This window comes from Canis lupus, chromosome 1, assembly GCF_011100685.1.
Source record: "Canis lupus familiaris isolate Mischka breed German Shepherd chromosome 1, alternate assembly UU_Cfam_GSD_1.0, whole genome shotgun sequence".
Classification (NCBI taxonomy): Eukaryota; Metazoa; Chordata; class Mammalia; order Carnivora; family Canidae; genus Canis; species Canis lupus.
Window position 1 is genome coordinate 57139217 of NC_049222.1, and position 23031 is coordinate 57162247.

General features: G+C 43.7%; 1 protein-coding gene across 22 annotated transcripts in view; it reads right to left on the reverse strand.

The window, feature by feature from the left end:
- WDR27 (WD repeat domain 27) overlaps positions 1-23031 on the reverse strand; it is a 216172-nt gene that overhangs the window by 14179 nt on the left and 178962 nt on the right. For 2 of the 22 annotated variants that reach the window (XM_038526602.1, XM_038526597.1), the window contains one exon: positions 7254-8460. The exons of 15 other annotated variants lie outside the window; for them this stretch is intronic. In XM_038526602.1, the coding sequence (XP_038382530.1) occupies positions 8419-8460 (42 nt within the window). In that variant the 3' untranslated portion in view covers positions 7254-8418. Of the gene's footprint in view, positions 1-7253; positions 8461-9912; positions 10003-18292; positions 18352-18450; positions 19230-23031 lie in introns of those variants that run through there. 5 more of the 22 variants (XR_005353813.1, XM_038526589.1, XR_005353812.1 and 2 more) reach the window with 5 other exon arrangements.

Consider the following 23031-nt stretch of genomic DNA (forward strand, 5'->3'; position numbering starts at 1 on the left):
TCCTGAAAAGACATAAGGAACAGAAATCAAATCAGTGGCTGGAATGGGAAGAAAAAGTTGACTACAAAGGGACTCACAAGACCCCGGTGAGGGGATATTTCCCATCCTGGTTCTGGAGAGACTTGATATCTGGTGGGAGACATCTCCCTCTTGACTGTGGTGAAGGTTGTATGGCTGTATCCATCCATTAAGTACTGTTTAATTTTATACCACATAGAATGGACTTTATGTAAACTATCAGTAAACCGTAATTTAAAAAATATAATAAATGCTACCATATGTTAGACTAAATGAAGTAGATAATAGGAATTGTCCAAGATTATTTAAATTATATAAAAATACCAATTGGCTATAAAAAATATATAAACCTTTTTGTTCTAAGCCATGTAGTCTGCAAATAACAATGTACCTCAGGTAAGTGAGACTTGCTGCTGCTTTTTTTTTTTTCCTTCAAGATGTCCATATATTGTATTCACTTTGCTTTTTAAAAAATGACTAGAACAGTCCTCCAGTAGATTCTTTTTCAATTTTTAAATCTTTAATTTTATTGGTCATTTTCAGTTTTCATTTTTGAATCGTCTGTTAACATAGCTGACCAGCTTTCTTTCCCTATTAATCTAAATCTAATCTAAATCCCTATTAATCTATTACTATTATTAATAACATTAATCATTTTTCATATCTGTCCAAATTAGCTCTTACTTTATAATTTGTCTTCATAAATTTGTTTATAATATTTTTGACATTAACATGCCTAAATTTTAAACTCTTGTCAATGATAATGCTATATGGTATACCATGCATAATCATAAATATTATATCAAAGTTAAAGTGCTTCTCCTATCAGTTTCCAATTCTTTCTCCCTGATAATAATTATTCATTTTGACTAAAAACTGTTACTGTTATAAATCCTTTTGGGGAATAAAATAAATAAGAACAATAAAAACAAAACGAAAGCACAGGAATGTAACTACATACATTATACAAGAAAACATCCACAATTTTCAAATATATTTAATTTACATTTAATTTAAATTTACTATTTTACTACATATTTTCTATTCTTTTCCCAGATTTATTTTTTATTATTTTTATTTTTTTAATTTAAGTTCAATTAATTAACATATAGTATATTATCAGTTTCAGAAGTAGAGTTCAGTGATTCATCAGTCTTATATAACACCCAGTGCTCATCATATCAAGTGCCCTCTCAATGCCCATCCCCCAGTTAGTCCATGCCCTCACCTCCTTCCCTTCCAGTGACCCTCAGTTTGTTCCCTATGATTAAGAGTCTCTTATGGTTTGTCTCTGTCTCTGATTTCATCTTGTTCTATTTTTTCCTCTCTTCTCCTGTGTTCATTTGTTTTGTTTCTTAAATTCCATATATATGAGTGAGATCATATGATAATTATCTTTCTCTGACTAAATCACTTAGCATAATAACTTCTAGTTCTATACAAGTCATTGCAACTGGCAAGATCTCATCTTTTCTAATAACTAATATTCCACTATATTTATATATACCACATCTTTATCCATTCGTCAGTCAGTGGACATCTGGGCTCTTTCCACAATTTGGCTATTATTGATAATGTTGCTATAAACATCAGGGTGCCTTAGAATCTGTATCTTTTTATCCTTTAGGTAGTACTTAGTAGTGCAATTGCTGGGTCATAGAGTAGCTCTATTTTTAACTTTTTGAGGAAATGCCATACTATTTTCCAGAGGGGCTGCACTAGTTTGCATTCCCACCAATAGTGTAAGAGGGTTCCCCTTTCTCCACAACCTTGCCAACACCTGTTGTTTCCGTCTTGTTAATTTTAGCCATTCTCACTGGTGTGAGCTGGTGTCTCATTGTGGCTTTGATTTGTATTTCCCTGATGCCGAGTGATGTCTGTTGGCATCTATATGTCTTCTTTGCAGAAATGTCTGTTCATGGTGAGACTTGCTGCTATAGTAATACTTCATTTGAAGAATTAAGAGCATACGTCATAAGCCTGATTTTATAAAACTCGAGGTGTTTGCACATGTAACACATAATAGACTGCTTTTCAGTAGCACACACCTTATGTTCACATAATAGACAAATCCTGAAAAATGATTAATAAGCAGAGGTGAAAACCATTTGGTTTCCATTTCCAGCAGGAACTGAAGAATACAAGAAGAACAAGACAGACATTCTGGGCTGTAGATCCGCTCGTCCTCCCTGCATGTCAAATATGGATTCCAGCTTCGAATGTGGATTCCAACAGTTGCCAAACTTCTGAATGTTTGCTAGCAGTCCTCAACTCTCACACAGCCTCCACGTGTCCTTATTTCCTCTTCTTGGTGTTTTCACAGGCAGGGAGATCTCTTCTTTATTCACGGAAGGCCACCTTCCCAGTGTACAATGGGTGAGGCAGATCATGCAGTTCTGCCTACAAAATTTTTTTATCTTAACAGGTCTGAACATAGCCACTTTTTTCCAAACTCAAGATTCTCTAGAACCTTCATACTTTCCCCATTCCCCATCCAAAATTTATGTGGCCCATCAGTAGTAAAGACAGCAGAGCACAGCACTCAGCACAACTTGGGGCAGGCCTTTCACCAGCTGTGTCATCTTACTGACACTATCGTGACCTCACATGCCTCATATCCATCTTAAAATGAGGATTATAACAGCATCCACCTCAGGCAACCTATCTGACAGCTACGTTAGTTAATAGCCTTAAAACTCCACCAGCATATAGTAAATACTATTTTTATGATGTAAAAATCACCCTACCCCGTGACAACCAGGAATACCTCCCCTCCACTCTGAGTAGAATGTGAGAAGATGCCATTTCTAGCACAAGGCCTTGTAGGTGCACTCCATACACAGCCTCAAGGAAAAAAGAAAACATTCATAGAGAGAAGCAGCACCAGGTTGAAAACTCAAGGTGAAGTCACCAAACCTGGTTGTGTTGGAGGTCAAGCCAAGGCCAACCCACCCTTCTGAGCCTCCTGGTGGGAGGCTGGAAAACCTGCTCACAGAGGGTCAGAGCCCTGTCCCAGTCTCATCCCTACCACTAGAGGCAATAGGGAAATTACAGGAAATCTTGGAATTTCTACAGCTCCTGTGACTGGAGATGGCCATCTTCATGGACACTTCATCTAGCACAACAAGTGTGAAGGAGATAAAACCCAGCTGTGCCATTGGAATGAAGAGAGAAATTCATGTCTTCGTTAATTGTGATGGACTTGGATTCCTGCCAGATGAGAACATGTGTTTGTGCATGGACAAGTCAGCTGCCAGACTCTCTGCTCCAAAGGTCACCAGGATTTGCCCTTTTGCGTGCTTGGAGAGCTCACTGTAGTGGATGGGGGGAAAGGTCTGGAATTTCTGCACAAAGAAATTACTGCTTGGCCCCTCATTCATCAAAAGAGGAAATTTAGAAACGAGGAGACTCTGAATTTCTTCCTAAAACAGAATTTTAACATGCTATTCAATGCTACTCTTCTTAGCCACCTACTTCAAATATGATTGTGGGCAGCAGGAACATTAAGATATCTCACTGGTCTGTGGCCATGTATATTGGCTTTCCTTGCGTGCACGGCATAACGTGTTGGTTTTGATCTTGCCTAACTGAGGATTAAACCTCCTTGTCCTAGGACATTTGAGTTCTGTGTTGGGCTCCCTGCCCAGCTGGAGTCTGCTTCTCCCTCTCCTTCTCACTCATGCTGTCTCTCACTATCTCCATCCCTATTTCTGTCTCTTGCTCTCAAATAAGTAAGTAAAATCTTAAAAGAAAAAAAAATTACAGGGCAGCCCCGGTGGTGCAGTGGTTTAGCACCGCCTGCAGCCCAGGGCGTGATCCTGGAGACCCTGGATTGAGTCCCACGTCAGGCTCTCTGCATGGAGCCTGCTTCTCCCTCTGCCTGTCTCTCTCTCTCTCTCTCTCTCTCTCTCTCTCTCTCTCCCTGCATCTCTATGAATAAATAAATAAAATCTTTAAAAAAATTACAGCTAGTATATCAGTTACATATTAAGGGCAACAGTTACAATAAAATAGAAGTATAACCTCTAGCTTTCAGCCAACACTGGGAAAAATATTAAAAATCAACCTTGCAGAGATAGAAAAGGAAACAAAAGAATCAAAGGACCAGGATGAAAAACAGCAAAAATTCATTTGTAAAAGTCAGTGTGAATATTTCAGTAGTCCAGAAAATGGTGAATGTGTGAGACCATCCAGCTGAAAGACAGCCAACTAGAACCTGAATTAAGAAAGTTAGTAGACGGGAAGAGCCCACCACATGTCAGCGCCCAGCAGCACAGGCAGGGCTGGTTTCACTCCGCTGCTGTGAGACAGAGGAATTACCATAGCTCCAAACCCTAAGCAGGAAAGAAAATGAATGCATGGTAATAGTACACAGAAGAATCCCCAGAAAGACCAGCAAGCACAGACTTGATGGCAGACAGTGTCCAGACGTCCAAAGCCACAGCTCGAAGCACGAGAAGGAGAACGAGGAGAGCAGATATGCAGGTGCACATTCTGCTTCACGTCGACAATAAATGTACAGAAATAATAGTGATGTCACGGGTTTGAAAACATCCACAAGTTTGATCCAACAGCGATGATGCAGCAGATGGTAAGTGGAAACATAATTATATATGATTTCCGGACACACATGGGAATTTTGTAAAAACTAAGCCAGAAGTAGGCCACTATCCTAGGCCTAGGTCATATGAATAATCATCTTTGGAAATAACTGATTAGAAGTCATATGTTTTAGGTGGAAGAAAAGCAAGTCACTGAGAAGAAAGGAAACTATAATGGAAATTCTAAGTAGTTAAAATTCAATTTAAACTAAAGTGCTTCGTGTCAAAACCCATCAGCTAAAACTAAGCTGGTACTTTGAGAGAAATTTGCATCTTTAAATGCAAACACAAAGAAAAAAGAAGTATGAAAATAAATCAGTGAAATATTCAACTCAATAAGCTGGAGAAGTGTGAATGAATGATACTAAATAAACACAGAAGAAGGAAACAAGACAAGAATGAGCAGTAGGAGTGGGAGAAACTCCAGTGAGGACTAGCATTGAATGAACAGAGGATCGCTAATCTTTCTTGTTTATTATTATATGGGGGAAAGGAGCAACAAGGTGCAGTTTTTCTTTTTCATTTTTTTTAAAGATTTTATGTATTCATTTATTTATTTATTTATTTATTTGAGAGAGTCAGAGACATCACCCAAGCCGGGGGGCGGCAGGCAGAGGCAGAAGGGGAAGCAGACTCCTCATCGAACAGGGAGCCCAACTCGGGGCTTGATCCCAGGACCCTGGATCATGATCTGAGCTGAAGGCAGACGCTTCACTGATGGGAGTGACTCAGGTGCCCCTTTTTCATTTTTTTTAAAGATTTTATTTACATGAGAGACACACAGAGAGAGGCAGAGACACAGGCAGAGGGAGAAGCAGGCTCCATGCAGGGAGCCCTTCGTGGACTCAATCCCGGGTCTCCAGAATCCCGCCCTGGGCCGAAGACAGGTGCTCAACCACTGAGTCACCCAGGGATTCCCCCCCTTTTTCATTTTTAATCATCTAATTCAAACACACAAAAAAATGACTTTCTCAATTTCATTGTCACTGTGCATTTTTTTAAGTAAAGTGAAAGTTTATTTTTTATTTTTTTAATAATAAATTTATTTTTTATTGGTGTTCAATTTGCCAACATACAGAATAACACCCATTGCTCATCCCATGAAGTGCCCCCCTCAGTGCCCGCCACCCAGTCACCCCCACCCCCTGCCCACCTCCCCTTCCACTACCCTTAGTTTGTTTCCCAGAGTTAGGAGTCTTTCATGTTCTGTCTCCCTTTCTGATATTTCCCACTCATTTTTTCTCCTTTCCCCTTTATTCCCTTTCACTATTATTTATATTCCCCAAATGAATGAGACCATATAATGTTTGTCCTTCTCCGATTGACTAATACCCACCATTTGCTTCGACGTGGATGGAACTGGAGGATATTATGCTGAGTGAAATAAGTCAATCGGAGAAGGACAATCACTGCATTTCTAATCATGCTGGAGATTAGTCTACGCAGCAAGACTCTGAACAAACAGGGGACCACCGTATCTTACCTGGAATATGAAAAAGAAAACTAAGCTGTTTCTTTCTTTTTTAAGATTTTATTTATTTATTCATGAGAGACACAGAGAGAGAGAGGCAGAGACACAGGCAGAGGGAGAAGCAGGTTCCATGCAGGGAGCCCGATGTGGGGACTCGATCCCAGGACCCCAGGATCATGCCCTGAGCCGAAGGTAGATGCTCAACCACTGAGCCACCCAGGCATCCCCTAAGCTGTTTCTGAGTCGTGGTTCCACTTGCTTCCACGTGGTAACTTGGGCAAGATACGTCACCTTCAGGGATCTCATGACAAGTGGTGAGAATATGCCTCTCCTGTTATGTGTGCGAGGTGCCCTTAATGAGTTCTCAGTAAGTGTCGGTGGAAACAAAATGAAGAATAGCAGGGTTAGTCATAGGGATTAAAATTCCATCTTGGAGAATTAGCCAAGCTGGTGATACGCACATGAATCACCAAAAATGTGCTTCCCTGGATCCTTGTATCTGTTGCAACACAGGCTTCCATCTGCTCCTCTCTGAGCAGAAAGGTGTGCCGGGCAGAGCAGAGGCCTCCCCTCCACGCTCCAGGCAGAGCAGGTGTGCCCAGTACCAGCCTGGGACACCTCAGCTAGAGAACTACTGTCAGCGTCTGATGGCCTGTTGGCCAGAGACCACTCTTCCACTGGGGTATCTTGTTAGGCAGGAATCTGAAGCTTGGGTAACCAATACACACTGGAAAACGCACAGCAGCACTTATTAAGGTGTTCCAGGAACACGGTGACCCCGGGGGACACCATCTGTGCCTGTGGATACTTACTTCGCACGACATAATGTGGAAGCAGAAATTGTACAAATATTATACAAAAAACACAATCTAAAAATCATGCCTGTAGGTAAAATTATGAAACGTGGCAGGGTATATAAAAGGCAAATCCTGTAAGTTATAAGTTCACAAAGAGCCTGGAAGTTCACGATAAGTATATGTAGATGTGCTAGGAGGACGGCTTTCTGGGCTACACTGCTGACTTAGGACCTAAATTTTCTTACTTCAAAAAGTATTCGCAGCTACTTAAAATAGATTTTAAAAAATAATTAAAATGGATAACAATCAGTTCACACATAAACTACTGAGGAAATTAATTAAGCAGAGTCATTAAAACAGCCGATATGATTTTGGAATGCAAGTTTTAAAGAAGAAAGTCAGAATATAGACAATGACAGGTTCATCGGGCAACCACACCCATAAGCTCGTGGACTGGGCGACCCAAATGAAGAAGACGCCACTTTTCCCCAACTTGACCTCTAAGCTCAATACAATTCCCAAATGTTCAGCATTTTTTCTCCTGTTTTCGTATAGACAGACAAGTTTCTTCTCAATTTTATAAGGGAAGGCCATAGGGTGGCTGAAACACTGTTGAAAAAGAGAGATCACGCAGGAAGAATGACCCTTCTGCGCATGCAGAAGAGCTCGCGCGCAGTCCAGTGGGGGGAGGACGGTCCCCTCAGCAAAGGGGGAAGAACAGCGTTGGCTCACATGTCGCTGGCGGGAATATAAGCATCGCCAGGCAGCAATCTGAGGGCAGCTCCTTGCACGTGCACACACGCCACCACTCTCGCGCCCAGCTGCTGCCACGGGGGTGCCTTTCCCCAAGAAATGGAAATTAACATGCGCACTGGAGCCCCCGGGCAAGTGCCCAGCGCCACTGCACCTGTAGCACCGCATAGCATGGCGTGGCTGCACAGCTGGCGCCAGCCCCACGTCCTCCAACAGGTGACAGAATCACTGAGTCTTCAGAGGATGGTGTTGCATGAAAAAGCCAATTGCAAAAGGTTACAGTGTGACGATAGAACATTCTTGACAGCGTGGCAGAAATAAGAACAGAGCACTGGCTGCCAGGAGTTGGGAAGGGGTGGGGTGATGGGTGTGGTTACAGAAGGGACTCACGAGGAATCCTTGTGACGGAATGTTCTGGATCTTGCCTGAGCTGGTGGACACACATGTGACAACACTACAGAGACCTCAGTGGTACCCAAACACACACACACACACACACATGCAGGTCACATGGGAAATGTGCACATGATGGGCAGACAGTAACAGCGGCCACGACCCACCTCCGCCAGAGTAGGCGGCCTGTCCTACCGCGCAGGATGCACAGCAAGTACGTCGGGATATTTCTGAGCTGAAATGGACGTTGTGCTCACAGCTCGCCTCTTTTCTTTACGAAAGGCGACCACGCCGCTGGGATCCAGAGTTGCTGAAGCTCCAACACGCAGGGCCTCGTGGCGAGTGCAGTGCGCCCCGCCTCCGTGCAGCCACTGAGCCGTGTTTGTCATGACAAGGCTCCCCGCCAGCCTGTCCCTTCACGGTGACCCTGGGGCCAGAGAAGGGAGCTTGTGAGCGTGATCAGCACAGCCTGTTGGGGGCGTGGGAGGGCCGCTCCAGAAACCTGGCGGGCCTGGGAGCCCATGCCCAGGAGCCCATGCCCAGGGCGGCTTCTGCACGGCAGACTCAGCTGCACGTGGTTCCGGTTGCTTCCTGAGCGGCTGACTCAACCCGCGCCCCAGGGTGGCCCATGCTGAATGGGGTGGATATGCCACAAATGTCTTGGAATGTCATCCAGAAAGAAATCCAAGGCCCCAGTCCCACAGCCCGGCACCGCGGGCCGGGGAAACATCCATCAGAAGACGCAACGGAAAAAGCCTTGAGCAGGGGCCTCCGTGGCCCAGACAGCCGAGGAGGACACTGCCAGCAGTCGGGCTCCCCGCGTCCCCAGCAGGGCCGGAGCCAGGCTCACAGGGCTCAGAGGTCACGGCCCCGATCGCAGGCTGGCCAGGCAGCTGACTGACCACAGAGGCTCCCGCCCCAACACCCGTGCTGGCCCCGTTCAGGCCTCAGGCCCTGGCCCCTGAGAGCAGCCTGGCCGGGGCGGCAGCCTGGCCCTGGGGACACCCTGGCTCCTCTCTGCTCCGGCCTGGGCTGGGAGCACATGCTCCGCAGCTGGCAGCTGCCCACACTGGCTCCCTGCTCAGCAGGACTGAGGCTGTCATAGGGGAGGAGGCTGGAGTCCTCCGTGCAAAACTTCACAAAAGCCAAGAAAAAGCAGTATCGCATCCATGGGGGAAGTGCCGCGATCTCATTGCCAGACTATAACCTGGCAGTTGGTTTCCTATAATCCCCACATGGCCTGTGTGGCTACACGACTCTGGGAAAATTGTGGAGTGGTGCTTTAGGTGCTCAGCACAGTGGCCCTGAGAGTGAGCGTGCTGTTGCCACTGCGTAGCGCTCCCTCCCACCTCAGGGCCCCAGGACGCCACCCCGTCTGACCTGGGTCACACCAGCTGCACTCTGAGCACGCGTCCCTCTGTGCAGAGTACACACTGGCCTATGGCCACGAGGGCCCCGTGCAAACAGCATCTGGGGACAGACAAGCAGGGCCTCCAGGGGTGAGCCTCTGAGCTGGCAGGTGGGGGAACAAACCCCACCAGAGCCCGGGAGGCCATCTCACCCTCACCTGCACTTGTCTACGGCTCTCACGGAAGCCTCTCTCCTCCAAGGGAAAAGTGTGCTGTACGCAGCTGTCCCTGAAGCTAGGGAAAGGCTGCAGGACGGGGCGGGAAGCTGCTCCATCTGTGCAGACAGTGGATACCAGTGGGCCTCCCCGGCCTCGTCCGCTGTGGCCTCCCTTGTCTGTGCGGTGGAAAGGGCCCCCAGCTGCTCCATCCAGGCAGCCACACACAGCACCGCCCTGGGTCTGTGGCTCAGAGCGGGACGCTCACAGAGACTCTGCTTCACATGTTCTGGGGACCAGAAATCTGTCCCTTACCCTGTGCCACGGAGCTTGGGCATCTGGGCTTCCACGTGTCCTAGAATTTCTGCCAGCAGGGCTCCGGGCTGGAATCTGCCAACGGAAGCACTGGGGTGGGAGACAGAAGCTCTGGTTGCTCCTGAAATTCAGCAAGCAACGGCATGATCACACCCACTCCGCGTGCGGGAGGGAGCTGAAATCCCCCCATGATTCACCAAGATGCCTGCATCTTGCTACGCCCACCGCATCCACCTGCAGACAGAGGCAGAGGGGCCCAGCTGGGCTCAAGCTCATCGTGGACCAGTAGGTCCCCGCAGCGTCCCCAGGGCAGCAGAGCCAGCCAGGCGAACCACCCACTGGTACAAATAAACGGTGTCATTCAAAGCCTCAGATTTCCGGGGTGGTTCCTTATGGTTGCTTTTCCCTAGCAATAGCTGACCGACACCTACTCCCAACATGTAACAGAGCAATTGTGCCGGGTATGGTGCCAAAATAAACAATATTCCTTATGCCACAGATCCAACCATCAGCATAATACAGGAAGAAGGAAGTTACTGCTCAAGGATATTTATAAAAACCAAAGTGGCCAACCCAAGAAAATGCAGTGAGTTTTATGACAAGCAGTAGCCAAAATACAGGAGGACGGATGAAGAAAGACTCTCCTCAGGAGCTGTAACATACATTTGGACATTCTACTTAGGTGAATCTCAACCAACAGGGTCTCAGCTGGGCCTTTATCTTACCAGGTCCTGTTGAGAAGCACGGGTAAAATGAAATTAGGATTTTTGAAGTTGTCTAATCAGTGACCACCAGGAGCCTAAACACGGCCCTGCCTCGTAGGCACAAGCTGGAGAATCACAACTGCTGGCCACTCCCACGAGCTGGCTAAGGAGGGCAGTCAGTGGAGCAGCACCTTCCATGTACTTGGATTTAGGGTCCAGTTATTCCAGAAGGTTCTCTGTAAATTAGGCAGAGCTAAACAGCCTGACACGTGCCCACGTCTAAATCCACGCACAGGATCAGACCATCCCAACATGACCACCAGCCAGCCGGATAGTCGACCACACCAGGAGCTCAGGGGTAGGGGACGGATGGGTGAGCGAGGGGTCCCAGGGAGGAGAAATGATGGTATGAGCATGCGGCACGTACAGAGGAGAAGGTAACATGGACGTGGTTGGGCTCTCCCTCACTGCAGACAGGATCTAGGCCTCTTAGGACCCTCGCTGTATGAATACAGGAGACGACAGGGCAAGACCTCAGACTCATTTGTCACTGAGACTGAAGTTCAACAGCGCCCTACAACATGGCCTGTCCACCCTGCACTCGGTTCCCTACAGCTGGAAGGACAAACTACCCCAAGTTTCATGGCTCAATCCAACACCAATTTAGCACCTACGGCTCTGTGGGTCATCCCCAAATGGGTCCCACTGGGCTAGGATCAAGGTGTTAGCAGGGCCGTGTTCCCACTTCTAGGCTGATGCAGCCCCTGGCCCACAGCCCCTTCTCTGTCTGCGAAGCCAATCACATCACACCTTCCTCTGACTCTTCGGCCTACCTCTCAAGGACCTGTGATTAGACTGGGCCCGCCTGCATAGCAGGACTGTCTCCCTTGCAAGGTCAGGTGATTGGCAGCCCTAATTCCATCTGCCTCAACTGCCCATCACCATAGAAAGTCACATATTCATGGGTTCTGAGGATCTGGGTGTGGACATCATTGGGGCCACTGTTTTGCCCATTCTCGGGGGGCAGCTAAGAACTGAGTGGGTAGGGAGGCTAAGCTGGAAATAGAGCTGTATCTTTTATAGGCTCCGAACATTTTGTCAGGACTCCCTGAAACACCGGTGGTAAATCCCATGAAATGTCCACCTAGTCAAAATGAAGATCAGGTGATCATCACACGTCACAGGCAAACACCTGACAGGTCTGTCCCCCGTGTCCTTGAAAAAGATGCCCTTTGGCCGTGCTGTGAACACAGCAAATGGAATGTAGGAGATGGGCCGGAAATACCAGGATGTCTGGTTAGTGAGCTTCTCAAGCCTCCAGAAGCCTATGAGTGCAGAGGTTAATTCACAGGATGGGCTCAGACCCAGGGGGTGAGGAAGACTCAGAGGCTGTTTAGCAGGTGCCACGGGGTAACTGCGTGGACGAGACCCATTAGGTCAGGGTGCAGAGCTGCAGACACCAGGATGAACCTCGCTGTGGACTGCATACACACTTCTGGGAAGAGCAGGACTCTGTTCCCCGACCTTACAGCCTGCCATCTACCCGTTCGCTAATGCTCCTGTGCATGAGAGGAAGATGAGAGAGTTTAACTTGGGAAAAAAGAGTGTCAGCTCAAAAAAAAAAAAAAAAAAATGTCAGCTCAACCCATGAGCTGCATGTTTCAGTGCATGTGGCGTGGTCACATTTTCAATGTGTGCTGTCATTTCCTAGGCCTTCCCAGTGTTCCCACAGCCACGTGAAATGGAAGAACCAATTCCTGATCAAACTCTGGTCATTAACACACTCTTTAGCTGTCAGTTTAAACCTTGTCAATCAGGCTCTGCGCTTGCTCAAGATTTTGGCCAATAAACCCTAAAATTGAAAGCCAAATGTCTATTTTTATTCCATCCCTATTTTCTTTTTTTTTTCTTTTTTTTTCTTTTTTTAATTGGAGTTCAATTTGCCAACATATAGCACAACACCCAGTGCTCATCCCACCAAGTGCTCCCTCAGTGCCCATCACCCCAGTCACCCCAACTCCCTGCCCACCTCCCTCTACCACCCCTTGTTCATTTCCCAGAGTTAGGTGTCTCTCATGTTTTGTCACCCTCAGTGATATTTTCACTCATTTTCTCTCCTTCCCCCCTATTCCCTTTCACTAATTTCTATATTTCCCAAATGAATGAGACCATATAATGTTTGTCCTTTTCCAACTGATTTATTTCACTCAACATAATACCCTCCAGGTCCCTCCACATCGAAGCAAATAGTGGGTATTCGTTTCTGATGGCTGAGTAATATTCCATTGTATACATAGACCACATCTTCTTTATCCATTCATCTTTTGATGTACACTGAGGCTCCTTCCACAGTTTGGCTATTGTGGACATTGCTGCTAGAAACATCGGGGTGCAGGTGTCCCAGCGTTTCACTGCATCTGTATCTTTGGGGTAAATCCCCAGCAGTGCAATTGCTGGGTCGTAGGGCAGGTCTATTTTTAACCCTTTGAGGAACCTCCACACAGTTTTCCAGAGTAGCTGCACCAGTTCACATTCCCACCGACAATGCAAGAGGGTTCCCCTTTCTCCACATCCTCTCTAACATTTGTTGTTTCCTGTCTTGTTTATTTTCCCCATTCTCACTGGTGTGAGGTGGTATCTCATTGTGGTTTTGATTTGTATTTCCCTGATGGTCAGTGATGGGGAGCATTTTCTCATGTGCTTGTTGGCCACCATCCCTATTTTCATTCAGCACAACACTGAGTTCGTATGCACTCAGATAAATATTTGTTTATAAGGGGGACAGAATTCTGGTCAAAAAGGTAGTAATAGACCAAAATCATGCTAAAAACAGAGCTTTTAGGGGAAGTGTACTGACTGTAAAATTTACTTTGAAATGCATCCAGAATCGGATGGATTACTGAGTGGACAGTCGTGTGATAAAGCAAGAGTGGTAAGATGTCAGTGGTAGAAATCTAAATAATAGGAGCTAATCTGTTCACTGCAAAACTCTTCCAACTTTGTAGTATACAGAATATTTCAGAGTAATGTTGGGAAGCACAGTAGACCTCTCTCTTAGATGAGGACCTCTCATGTCACACGTGCTACATTATTTCAAGGCTTTTATGAAAATCAGTCATCTTAGGCAGTTGAGTTTTTTCTACAAAAGAAGTGAAACCTTATCTTATTCTTTTTGAGTAACCTGCCAAAGATCCTTACATGAGATCCATCAAGGAAGACAGTACTACTCGGCTCTCCTCCTGCCTGTGAGTCACTAAGGGGCACGTGGCCTTCTGTGCGACCACGCCCAGCTACAGCTGAGCAAATTCCCCTTTGGCGGCGAGCAGATTGCATCGAGATGTACCAGCCTCAATCCTGCTGGGTAAGTTACTGTAGAGAATCCCTAAGGTCCTGGCAAGCTCCGGTTGGCTAAAAAATCACCTGTTCGTCAGGGCCAACTTCAGTCGTGCAGAGGAACGGGGAAGAAAAGCTGCCATTGGGGGTATCTCCCAATGCAATGGGGAGATATGCTTTGCCTGCTGCCCATACTAAGCCCTCAGTCTCAACCCCTTGCAGCCAGGACACTAAAAGTTCCTGTGCATCAAGCTCCTCCCACAGGTGGGCAGGCACACCAATGCCTACATGGCACAGAGGCACCTGTTACTCCTTTCGGTTCGCAAGGAAACAAGACTCAGACGGTTTGAGGAATGTGTCATGGGTTGACCAGCTACCAGCAGAGCTGGGACTCAGACATGAGGGCACTGAGGCACACGCCTAAGCTAGGTGCAGCCCCAGACAGCAGCAATCACCACCACTTGTGGGTTTGTTAGAAATGCAGAGTTTCTGAACCACCCAGACCTACCCAGTGGGAGTCCGTGTCTTCAAAGGAACCCTGGAGCTTCAGAGCCACACTGACAGTTGAGAAGAATCCAGTTCCCTTCACCACTATACCAGTGGTTCTCAGATTTTCTTGTAATCAGAATCATCTAGAAGGACAGTTAAAATACAGATTGCTGGACCTTACCACCCCAGATTTATTATCCAGTAGGACCGGGTTGAGGACCAAAGAATCTGCATTCCTAACAAGTCCCCAAGGGATGCTGATGCTGCTGGTCCCAGGACCACACGTTGAGATACACTCCACTTTTCTAGACTGCTTCCAGACCCTCCCTCAGGTGCTGTATTTATCAGAATATCCATGCTAGCTAACATCTTCCAAGCTGGTAAACTCACAAACTCCAGGAATTGACTCCACAGTGCACATTTAAATTTTTACAACATTTTCCCGTTTCCAGTGGAATTGGGATTTCTCTGCAAATGTGCAGTATTTCATCTGAGCTACAAACTGAAATGCCATAACTGTACAAGCTACACTTGGAGGGCTTCCCAGCACTAATTTCTCCACTTTAATCATGTCTTCCCTTTGATGGCTGGAAATTAGCACACATCATGATCATTTGAAATTTCCAGGGAGACAAAAATCAGGATACATGTAATAATCATATGCCATTAAAATGCTCTGTCTTACATAACAAATATTGAGCAGCTGTGAATTCTAATCCATTTGCTAACAGAACTTCAAGTGATCCAAAAAGAGAAAAATCAAGGTTCTTGTTGGTGCCAATCCTGATAACCTTCTCAAGTGTCTGGGTTTATAATCTGTAAATCCTGCCTCCTGAGAACACTATCTTGAAGTCCAAAGAAATTCAAAACAGTGTGCCAAATTGAAGAACAAGTCTGGCTGAATAAAAAGGAGAGACTGATTCCCAAGAATTTAGGAAAATCGTAGAATACAACAAATTCACAGAAGCATAGTAATGGGGTAAAAATACAGCTATTACAGATAAAAATAGGTAAAAATATAGTTGTTACAAATCAGCTGTATAGCTACAATTATCATCTCCAAAAAGTGTGTGTCTTCTATACTAAATCTTGTTCTAAAATCGTGTATTAATAGATTCCCTGGGATGAAGATGAATACCATGAATCAGGTGTGATCCCTTACAAAACAAGCCAGGACCATGCAACACCACATGCAACCAGGTCACTGGACCATTTCCACATTTGTTCATCCATTCTGATTAGGAATCCACTCATTAGCTTGGTACACTGAAAATGTGTATCTTTATTACTTACTAAGTCACAGAGGTGGGGACACCTGGGCAGCTCAGTGGTTGAGCGTCTGCCTTTGCCTTAGGTCATGATCTTGGGGTCGTGGAATCAAGTCGAACATTGGGCTCCCTGCAGGGAACCTGCTTCTTCTTCTGCCTATGTTTCTGCCCTTCTCTCTATGTCTCTCCTGAATAAATAAAATCTTAAAAAAAATAAGTCACCAAGGCTGTAAAAATATCTTACTATATTAATATTATCATATTAACTGCATTAATGAATCTTCATATGATCAGAACAGAATTCAAAGGACACTGTTGCTGTCCTAATGATATACCATAGCAGCTGAATGAACACCACTTTAAATAATTTAGGGTTTATAAACAATGAAAATATTTTGAGTTCTGAAAAACACTACGTTTTCTGCTTCAGATTTGGTTTTCCAAATTGTATTTTGGGTCTCAGATTCAGTTAAGATTAAAACAAGTCCCAAAGCAGCATTTTTTCCTCCTTTCCTGTTCTTTTGTGACCAGAGTTATTGCAAGGAGATCGAAGGGGAGGAGAAAGGAAGAGGCCGGAGGTATGTAGGGACCTCCCACGTCATCTCCATCCACCGCTGCCTAGAGCTCTCCCCTTCCAATCAGAGAAGGGATGGCGTGGGATGAACAACCATAGTGTGAGTGACCCCTGGAAGCACCAATGTTCTTCACCAAAGGAGGGAACTGTGGAGGGCAAACCCCACCCACCTTCCCCATGACTCTCCCCCATGAATCAGCACACCTGGACTCACTGCCTGCTTCAGTATGGCCAGTTAGCTCAGAATGGTTTCTACATTTCCAAGTGGTTGAAACGATGTTCAGGAATATTTTGTGACACATGATTATGACCTGAAGTTCAGGTCTCAATGTCCATGAGTAAAGGCGCACAGGCGCCATCATAGCCATGTGTTTACGTGTGGTCACTGGTTGCTGGCTGGTTGTGGGGGTCCTGGCTATGACAGGGACCAGATGTGGCCTCTGGGCTTCATGCTTGTGCTCAGTGTAGCACAGGCCATGACAACACAGTCACAAAATGGCAGCATCGCAAGTGCCCCATTCACAGCACTGCTGTACTAAAGCACATGTCACATCAAAACAGGAGAAAAGCAGACTCTGTCTACAGCGCTTGACAGTGCGGTGGTGTGCAGCTTGTGTTGCTGCAGTTGTAGCTCGGTTCACTGTGCTGAATACAGCTGAGCTTGAGGAGCTCTCATCACCACTCACAGACAACAGGGTCAGAAGACCAAGAAACTGTAAGACAAATATCTCAACAGAACATAATTTCTTTTAAAAATAAGAACCAGGCTGCAACCAAAGTGCTTTTCGTTGATATTTTATTTTATATATATTTTTATTGGAGTTATTTATTTTATATATATATATATTTTTTTATTGGAGTTCAGTTTGCCAACATATAGCATAACACCCAGTGCTCATCCCATCAAGTGCCCCCCTCAGTGCCTGTCACCCAGTCACCCCATCCCCCAGCTTACCTCCTCTTCCACTACCCCTTGTTCATTTCCCAGAGTTAGGAGTCTCTCATAGTTTGTTACCCTCTCTGATTTTTCCCACTAATTTTCCCCTATAACCCCTTTCAGTATTTCTTATGTTCCCCATATGAGTGAAACCATATAATGATTGTCCTTCTCTGATTGGCTTACCTCACTCAGCATAACACCCTCCAGCTCCAACCACGTTGAAGCAAATGGTGGGTATTTATCATTTCTAATGGCTGTAATATCCATTGTATACATAGACCACAGCTTCTTTATCCATTCGTCTTTCGATGGACACCAAGTCTCCTTCCACAGTTTGGCTATTGTGGACATTGCTGCTATAAACATTGGGGTGCAGATATCCCGGGGTTTCACTCCATCTGTATCTTTGGGGTAAATCCCCAGTAGTGCAATTGCTGGGTCACAGGATAGCTCTATTTTTAACTCTTTTAGGAGGTTAAAGGAGCTCTATTTTTAACTCTTTGAGGAGGTTGAGGAACCTCCATACTGTTTTCTAGAATGGCTGCACAGTTTGCTTTCCCACCAACAATGCAAGAGGGTTCCCCTTTCTCCACATCCTCTTCAACATTTGTTGCTTCCTGTCTTGTTAATTTTCCCCATTCTCACTGGTGTAACAAATCATTATGGTTTGATTTGTATTTCCCTAATGGCAAGTGATGCAGACCATTTTCTCATGTGCTTCTTGGCCATGTGTAGGTCTTCTTTGAAATTTCTGTTCATGTCTTTTGCCCATTTCATGAGCTGTGTTCATCAAGACAGTGTGGTGCTGGCACAAAAACAGACACATAGATCAATGGAACAGAATAGAGAACCCAGAAATGGGCCTTCAACTCTATGGTCAACTAATATTCAACAAAGCAGAAAAGACTATCCACTGGAAAAAAGACAGTTTCTTCAATAAATGATGCTTGGAAAATTGGACAGCCACATGCAGAAGAATGAAACTGGACCATTCTCTTACACCAGACACAAAGATAAACTCAAAATGGATGAAAGATCTAAATGTGAGCCAAGAATCCATCAAAATCCTAGAGGTGAACACAGGCAACACCCTTTTTGAACTTGACCACAGCAACTTCTTGCAAGATACATCTATGAAGGTAAGGGAAACAAAAGCAAAAATGAACTACCAGGACTTAATCAAGATCAAAAACTTCTGCACAACAAAAGAAACAGTTAATGAAACTAAAAGACAACCTACAGAATGGGAGAAGATATTTGCAAATAACATATCAGATAAAGGGCTAGTATCCAAGATCTATAAAGAACTTATTAAACTCAAAAGCAAAGAAACAAACAATCCAACCAAAGTAATTTTATAAGTGGTTTGTTAGCCAAATAAGGAAAGCCTGGATGGTGGCTGATTGCAGGAATCAGAGACATGGGCTCCCAGGCAGGCCTGTCTAAGACTGGTTGCTTTGCTGGCTTTTGCTGGAAGACATGATCAAGGATTGAGGGTAGTGGCAGTAACACCCACTGTTCATTAAAAACAAGGTGAGTTATCTCAAGAATGCTTCCTTGACTCTTGATGCATCAGTAATGTTATTGATAACACAGCTCACATGTTGATTTATGAAGTCAGCATTCTATGAAGTGACTAAATCAGCAGTCTGTAACCAGCCCAACCAGAACAACTATAGCCAGAAATATCTGGAAAGCTAGGAAAACATGGATTGGCATAACCTGAAGTGGAATCTTCTAAAATGTGTTATAACTGGTGGTGTTGAAGTAGAGGCAGAGGAGGAAAAGTCTCAGGTGCACAACTTACAACACTTATGAAGCTACCAGGTGTTGAAAGTTTTGGGTTATCCACTGTGCTCTCAGCAGGCATCAGCAGGTGGAAGACATCCTACTCCTTCCTGGGCTGTTGAACCAGTAGGCAAGGAAACAAGACTCAGACGGTTTGAGGAATGTGTCTCAGGTTGACTGGCTCCCAGCTCAGTCCTGTGAGGCTTTGTCTGAAATAGAAGCTGAGTGTCGGGATCCCTGGGTGGCGCAGCGGTTTAGCGCCTGCCTTTGGCCCGGGGCGTGATCCTGGAGACCCGGGATCGAATCCCACGTCGGGCTCCCGGTGCATGGAGCCTGCTTCTCCCTCTGCCTGTGTCTCTACCTCTCTCTCTCTCTCTCTCTCTCTCTGTGTGTGTGTGACTATCACAAATAAATAAAATTTAAAAAAAAAAAAAAAAAGAAGCTGAGTGTCCGCCCGACAGCACAGCCACAATAAAGTTTTATTGCAATTGTTGAGGTCAAGGTGGAGACTGAAAGTTTTCTAAATGAGAACTGCCTTTCATCATTTTTATGAAACACTGAATGACTGTAGAATTAGCTTAATACTCTGTACTAATGAATCCAGCCTAAAACTACAAGGCAAAACAATACTTACATGCAAAATTTACTCTGCAGTAGAGTCACTCTGATGACAACAAATGCTCAAATCACAAGCAACTTCCACAGTTTTACACACGTCTAATGCTGTGAAAAGTCATACCTAAGTGGTAGCTCCATTCCCACACAGATCTGAAGCAGAAATATCCCCAGGCTCAGACTACAGGTCCAGTCCCAGCAGACCTCAGTGCAAGGGCAGGACAACTTTTCACATTTCAGAACTCGCTGGCTGCATTTTAGGTGCTTCTACCTAACCTTCAATCGAAAGTGATTAGTCTGCAATGTGGTGAAATCTTTATAGACATTTATCAAGTGTGGAATCTAATAGAACTCTAAATGCTTGTCCAGCAATGAGCATGCTCAGTTAAATCAAATGCTTGGGGACTGACACCACTTTTTGGTGGTAACTATGTGAAAAGACATTTTCAAAGGAGAGATACAAATAATTTCATGACAATCAGCAATAACAGATGAACATTTGCAATCAACTTTGATGACAGGGAATGCTGACTTTTAACCCCAATTAAATAAAATGTTACCCTTCCCTAGAAATATAATATCCATTCTTCTCATCCACAGAGCTGTATTACAAAAAAAAAAAGTCATACTCAACTTTTACTGTTATATTTTGAAAGTCACAATGAAAAGATTGTAAGAGATTTATTCCCTTTCTGATTATATATATATATATTCTTCAATTTTCCCTCCTGGCTTTCAAAGCCTAAAATATTTACTATCTGGCCCTTCAGCAAAAAATGCTGTCTGATCCTTGCTCTAGATATCACTTTAGTCCCCAAATTATGCTTAACTAGTTTAGATAATGCCCATAACTGTCATCATCTTACATGGTTTTAAGTTATCATTCACAGAAAAATATGAAGATTGATGAATGAATAGACAGAAAATTTCCTGTTTTGTGATCTTCCAATACAAGGATCGATGGTCATTATTATGAACATCCATAGTTCATTAAAAACAAGGCAAAGAAAGCACACCATAGAGACTCTTAATGACATAAAATAAACTGAGGGTCACTGGAGGGGAGTGAGTAGGGGATTGGCTAGATGGGGATGGGCATTAAAGAGGTACTTGTGATGAGCACTGGGTGTTGTATGTAAGTAATGAATCACTGAATTCTACTACTGAAACCAATATTGCACGGTATGGTAACCAATTAGAATTTAAATAAAAATTTGGGGAAAAAATCAAAACAAGGCAAATTATCTCAAGAGCATTTCCATTATTCTTGGTGAGTCAATAAATGTTACTGACAACATGGTCACTAGTTGCTGCTCTCCTAGAGGGAAGTGGAGTCATTATAAAATGCTATCATTGCAAAGTTTCACCCAAACAGAAGTTGCCATAGTGGCTGCAAGTGGCAGTTTACATTGTTTTTCTTCAAAGGATTTTAATCAAAAAAGAACTCATACAGTATACACAAAATATTATAAATTACATCCTTCTAAATAGAAAACAGAAGAACTGACACAATCTATGTTTTAAAGTTACCTTTCAAATAGTAATAGCTTGTGGTTTGTCAAATTATAGTATCTTCTTAACAAATGTGCAAATCTTTTACTCAGAAGTCTTGAAGATTTAATTAACTATTCCTAAGTCACCCAAAAAAGTATTTTTTTTTATCTTTTCAGTAATGCAATACCTTGATTTTAGATAATAAATTGTCATTTCAATTTTAAATGCAATGGAAGTAAATTCCTAAATCAAATGTAACTGAGATAATTTTTAAAGAGCTCCTCACTCCAGAACCATCAGCAGCTCAGCTAGTGCATCACCCCTCACGCACATCAGCCAGCCATTAGGGAACTCAGCAGGCTAACTTCTTCTTAAAGCTAACCTGATAACACAAATGGAGCCATAAGTGGATCCTTTGATATCAGTTTTTCAAGACTCCAATGATAAGTTTTGAGACTACTTGAAGCAAGTCATTTCTGTTGTACTATAATGGTGTTAGCAACAAAGCATGTCATTCTATTGCTCTGTCTTTAAAAATGATGAAATCATCCAACACAATCTTCTATTCCTGGCTACTTGCTTTCCCTTGATGAAGAAAAATATCAAACATCAAGTTTTAGTGTTTAGCAGTTCACTCCTAATTTTCAACTCTAGTTTAAAAATTAAAACACACAAATCAAACTAAATACTCACAGGAAGTTTCTCTATAAACAAATTACACTATCTTCCCGAAACAAACAATTCAATGAAATCACTACATGAGAGTCCACCGGATTGTGAGTCACCTTGAGTTGCTCTATCCCATGGGGTTTATTAAAGCTTTTGCTGAAGGCATTAACTTTGTGTTCTAGTTCAACAATTGCTCAGATTATTTTAATGTAGGAAAGGCAGGAAAGTCAAAAAGTTAAATATTTTAAAAGCTACTCGTAATTTGATACCTAGATGGCAAAAAAATTAAATTCTGAAATCAAGTCTACAAAATAGAAGTTTAATCAGAGACCAAAATTAACTTCAAATTATGTTATTCCATTGAGCTACTCTATTCTAGAGGAAGCTAAAATTAGTAAAGCAAGGAAATATTTAATAATAGCTAGTAAGACACCATCATGCAATCACCTGGGTTTTTAGACTATACACAAGTCAGATTTTAATTATGCTATTTGAAACTTCTTCAAAGGCTGCAAACATGAGCATTTCAACATTGGGATGCAATAAAACCACTTGTCTAACTTTAGATATTAGAGATAATAGGTCCAATAACCTTTGATTTTATAATAATAGAAAGTCGTGTTAAATGTTTCAAGAAAGAATATGAAAAGAATAGTGCCTGTCTGATGTGTCTCATGTAGTTTATTCATCTTAAAACAAAATCTATAAAAAGATGGGAAAGAGACAATGTAAAAACCAAGAAACAATGATGCCAAAATATGGATGAAATCACTACTGACTCTAAAGGAAATGGAAGTATATTAAGAAAATATACTTCCATAAAATAAAAAGAACATGAAAAATCATAAAAAGATGTTATAATTATGTATTGTTGCTTATAAGCTATCCCAAAATGTAATGGTTTAAAATAATAACCATTTTCTTATATATCATGATTTTTCCCATGCCTTCATGGGCAGGTCCAGTTGGGTAACTCTTGTGGTCCATGTTGCACTAATGACTGTACCTACTGGGCTCAGCTGGGACTGCTCAATGAGCCCCTGTATGGCCTCTCCAGCATGGGCCTCAAAATAGTAAGTCTTCTTATGGTATGTCTCAGGGTCCAAAGTGGGCAAATTAGCACACAAAGTAGAAGCTGCATGGGCTTCTGTGGCTTGTCCTTGAAAATCATGTGGTATCCTTTCTGTCAAACTTAATTGGTCGAAACAGTCATAAAAACACCCAGATTCAAGAGGAAAGGACACA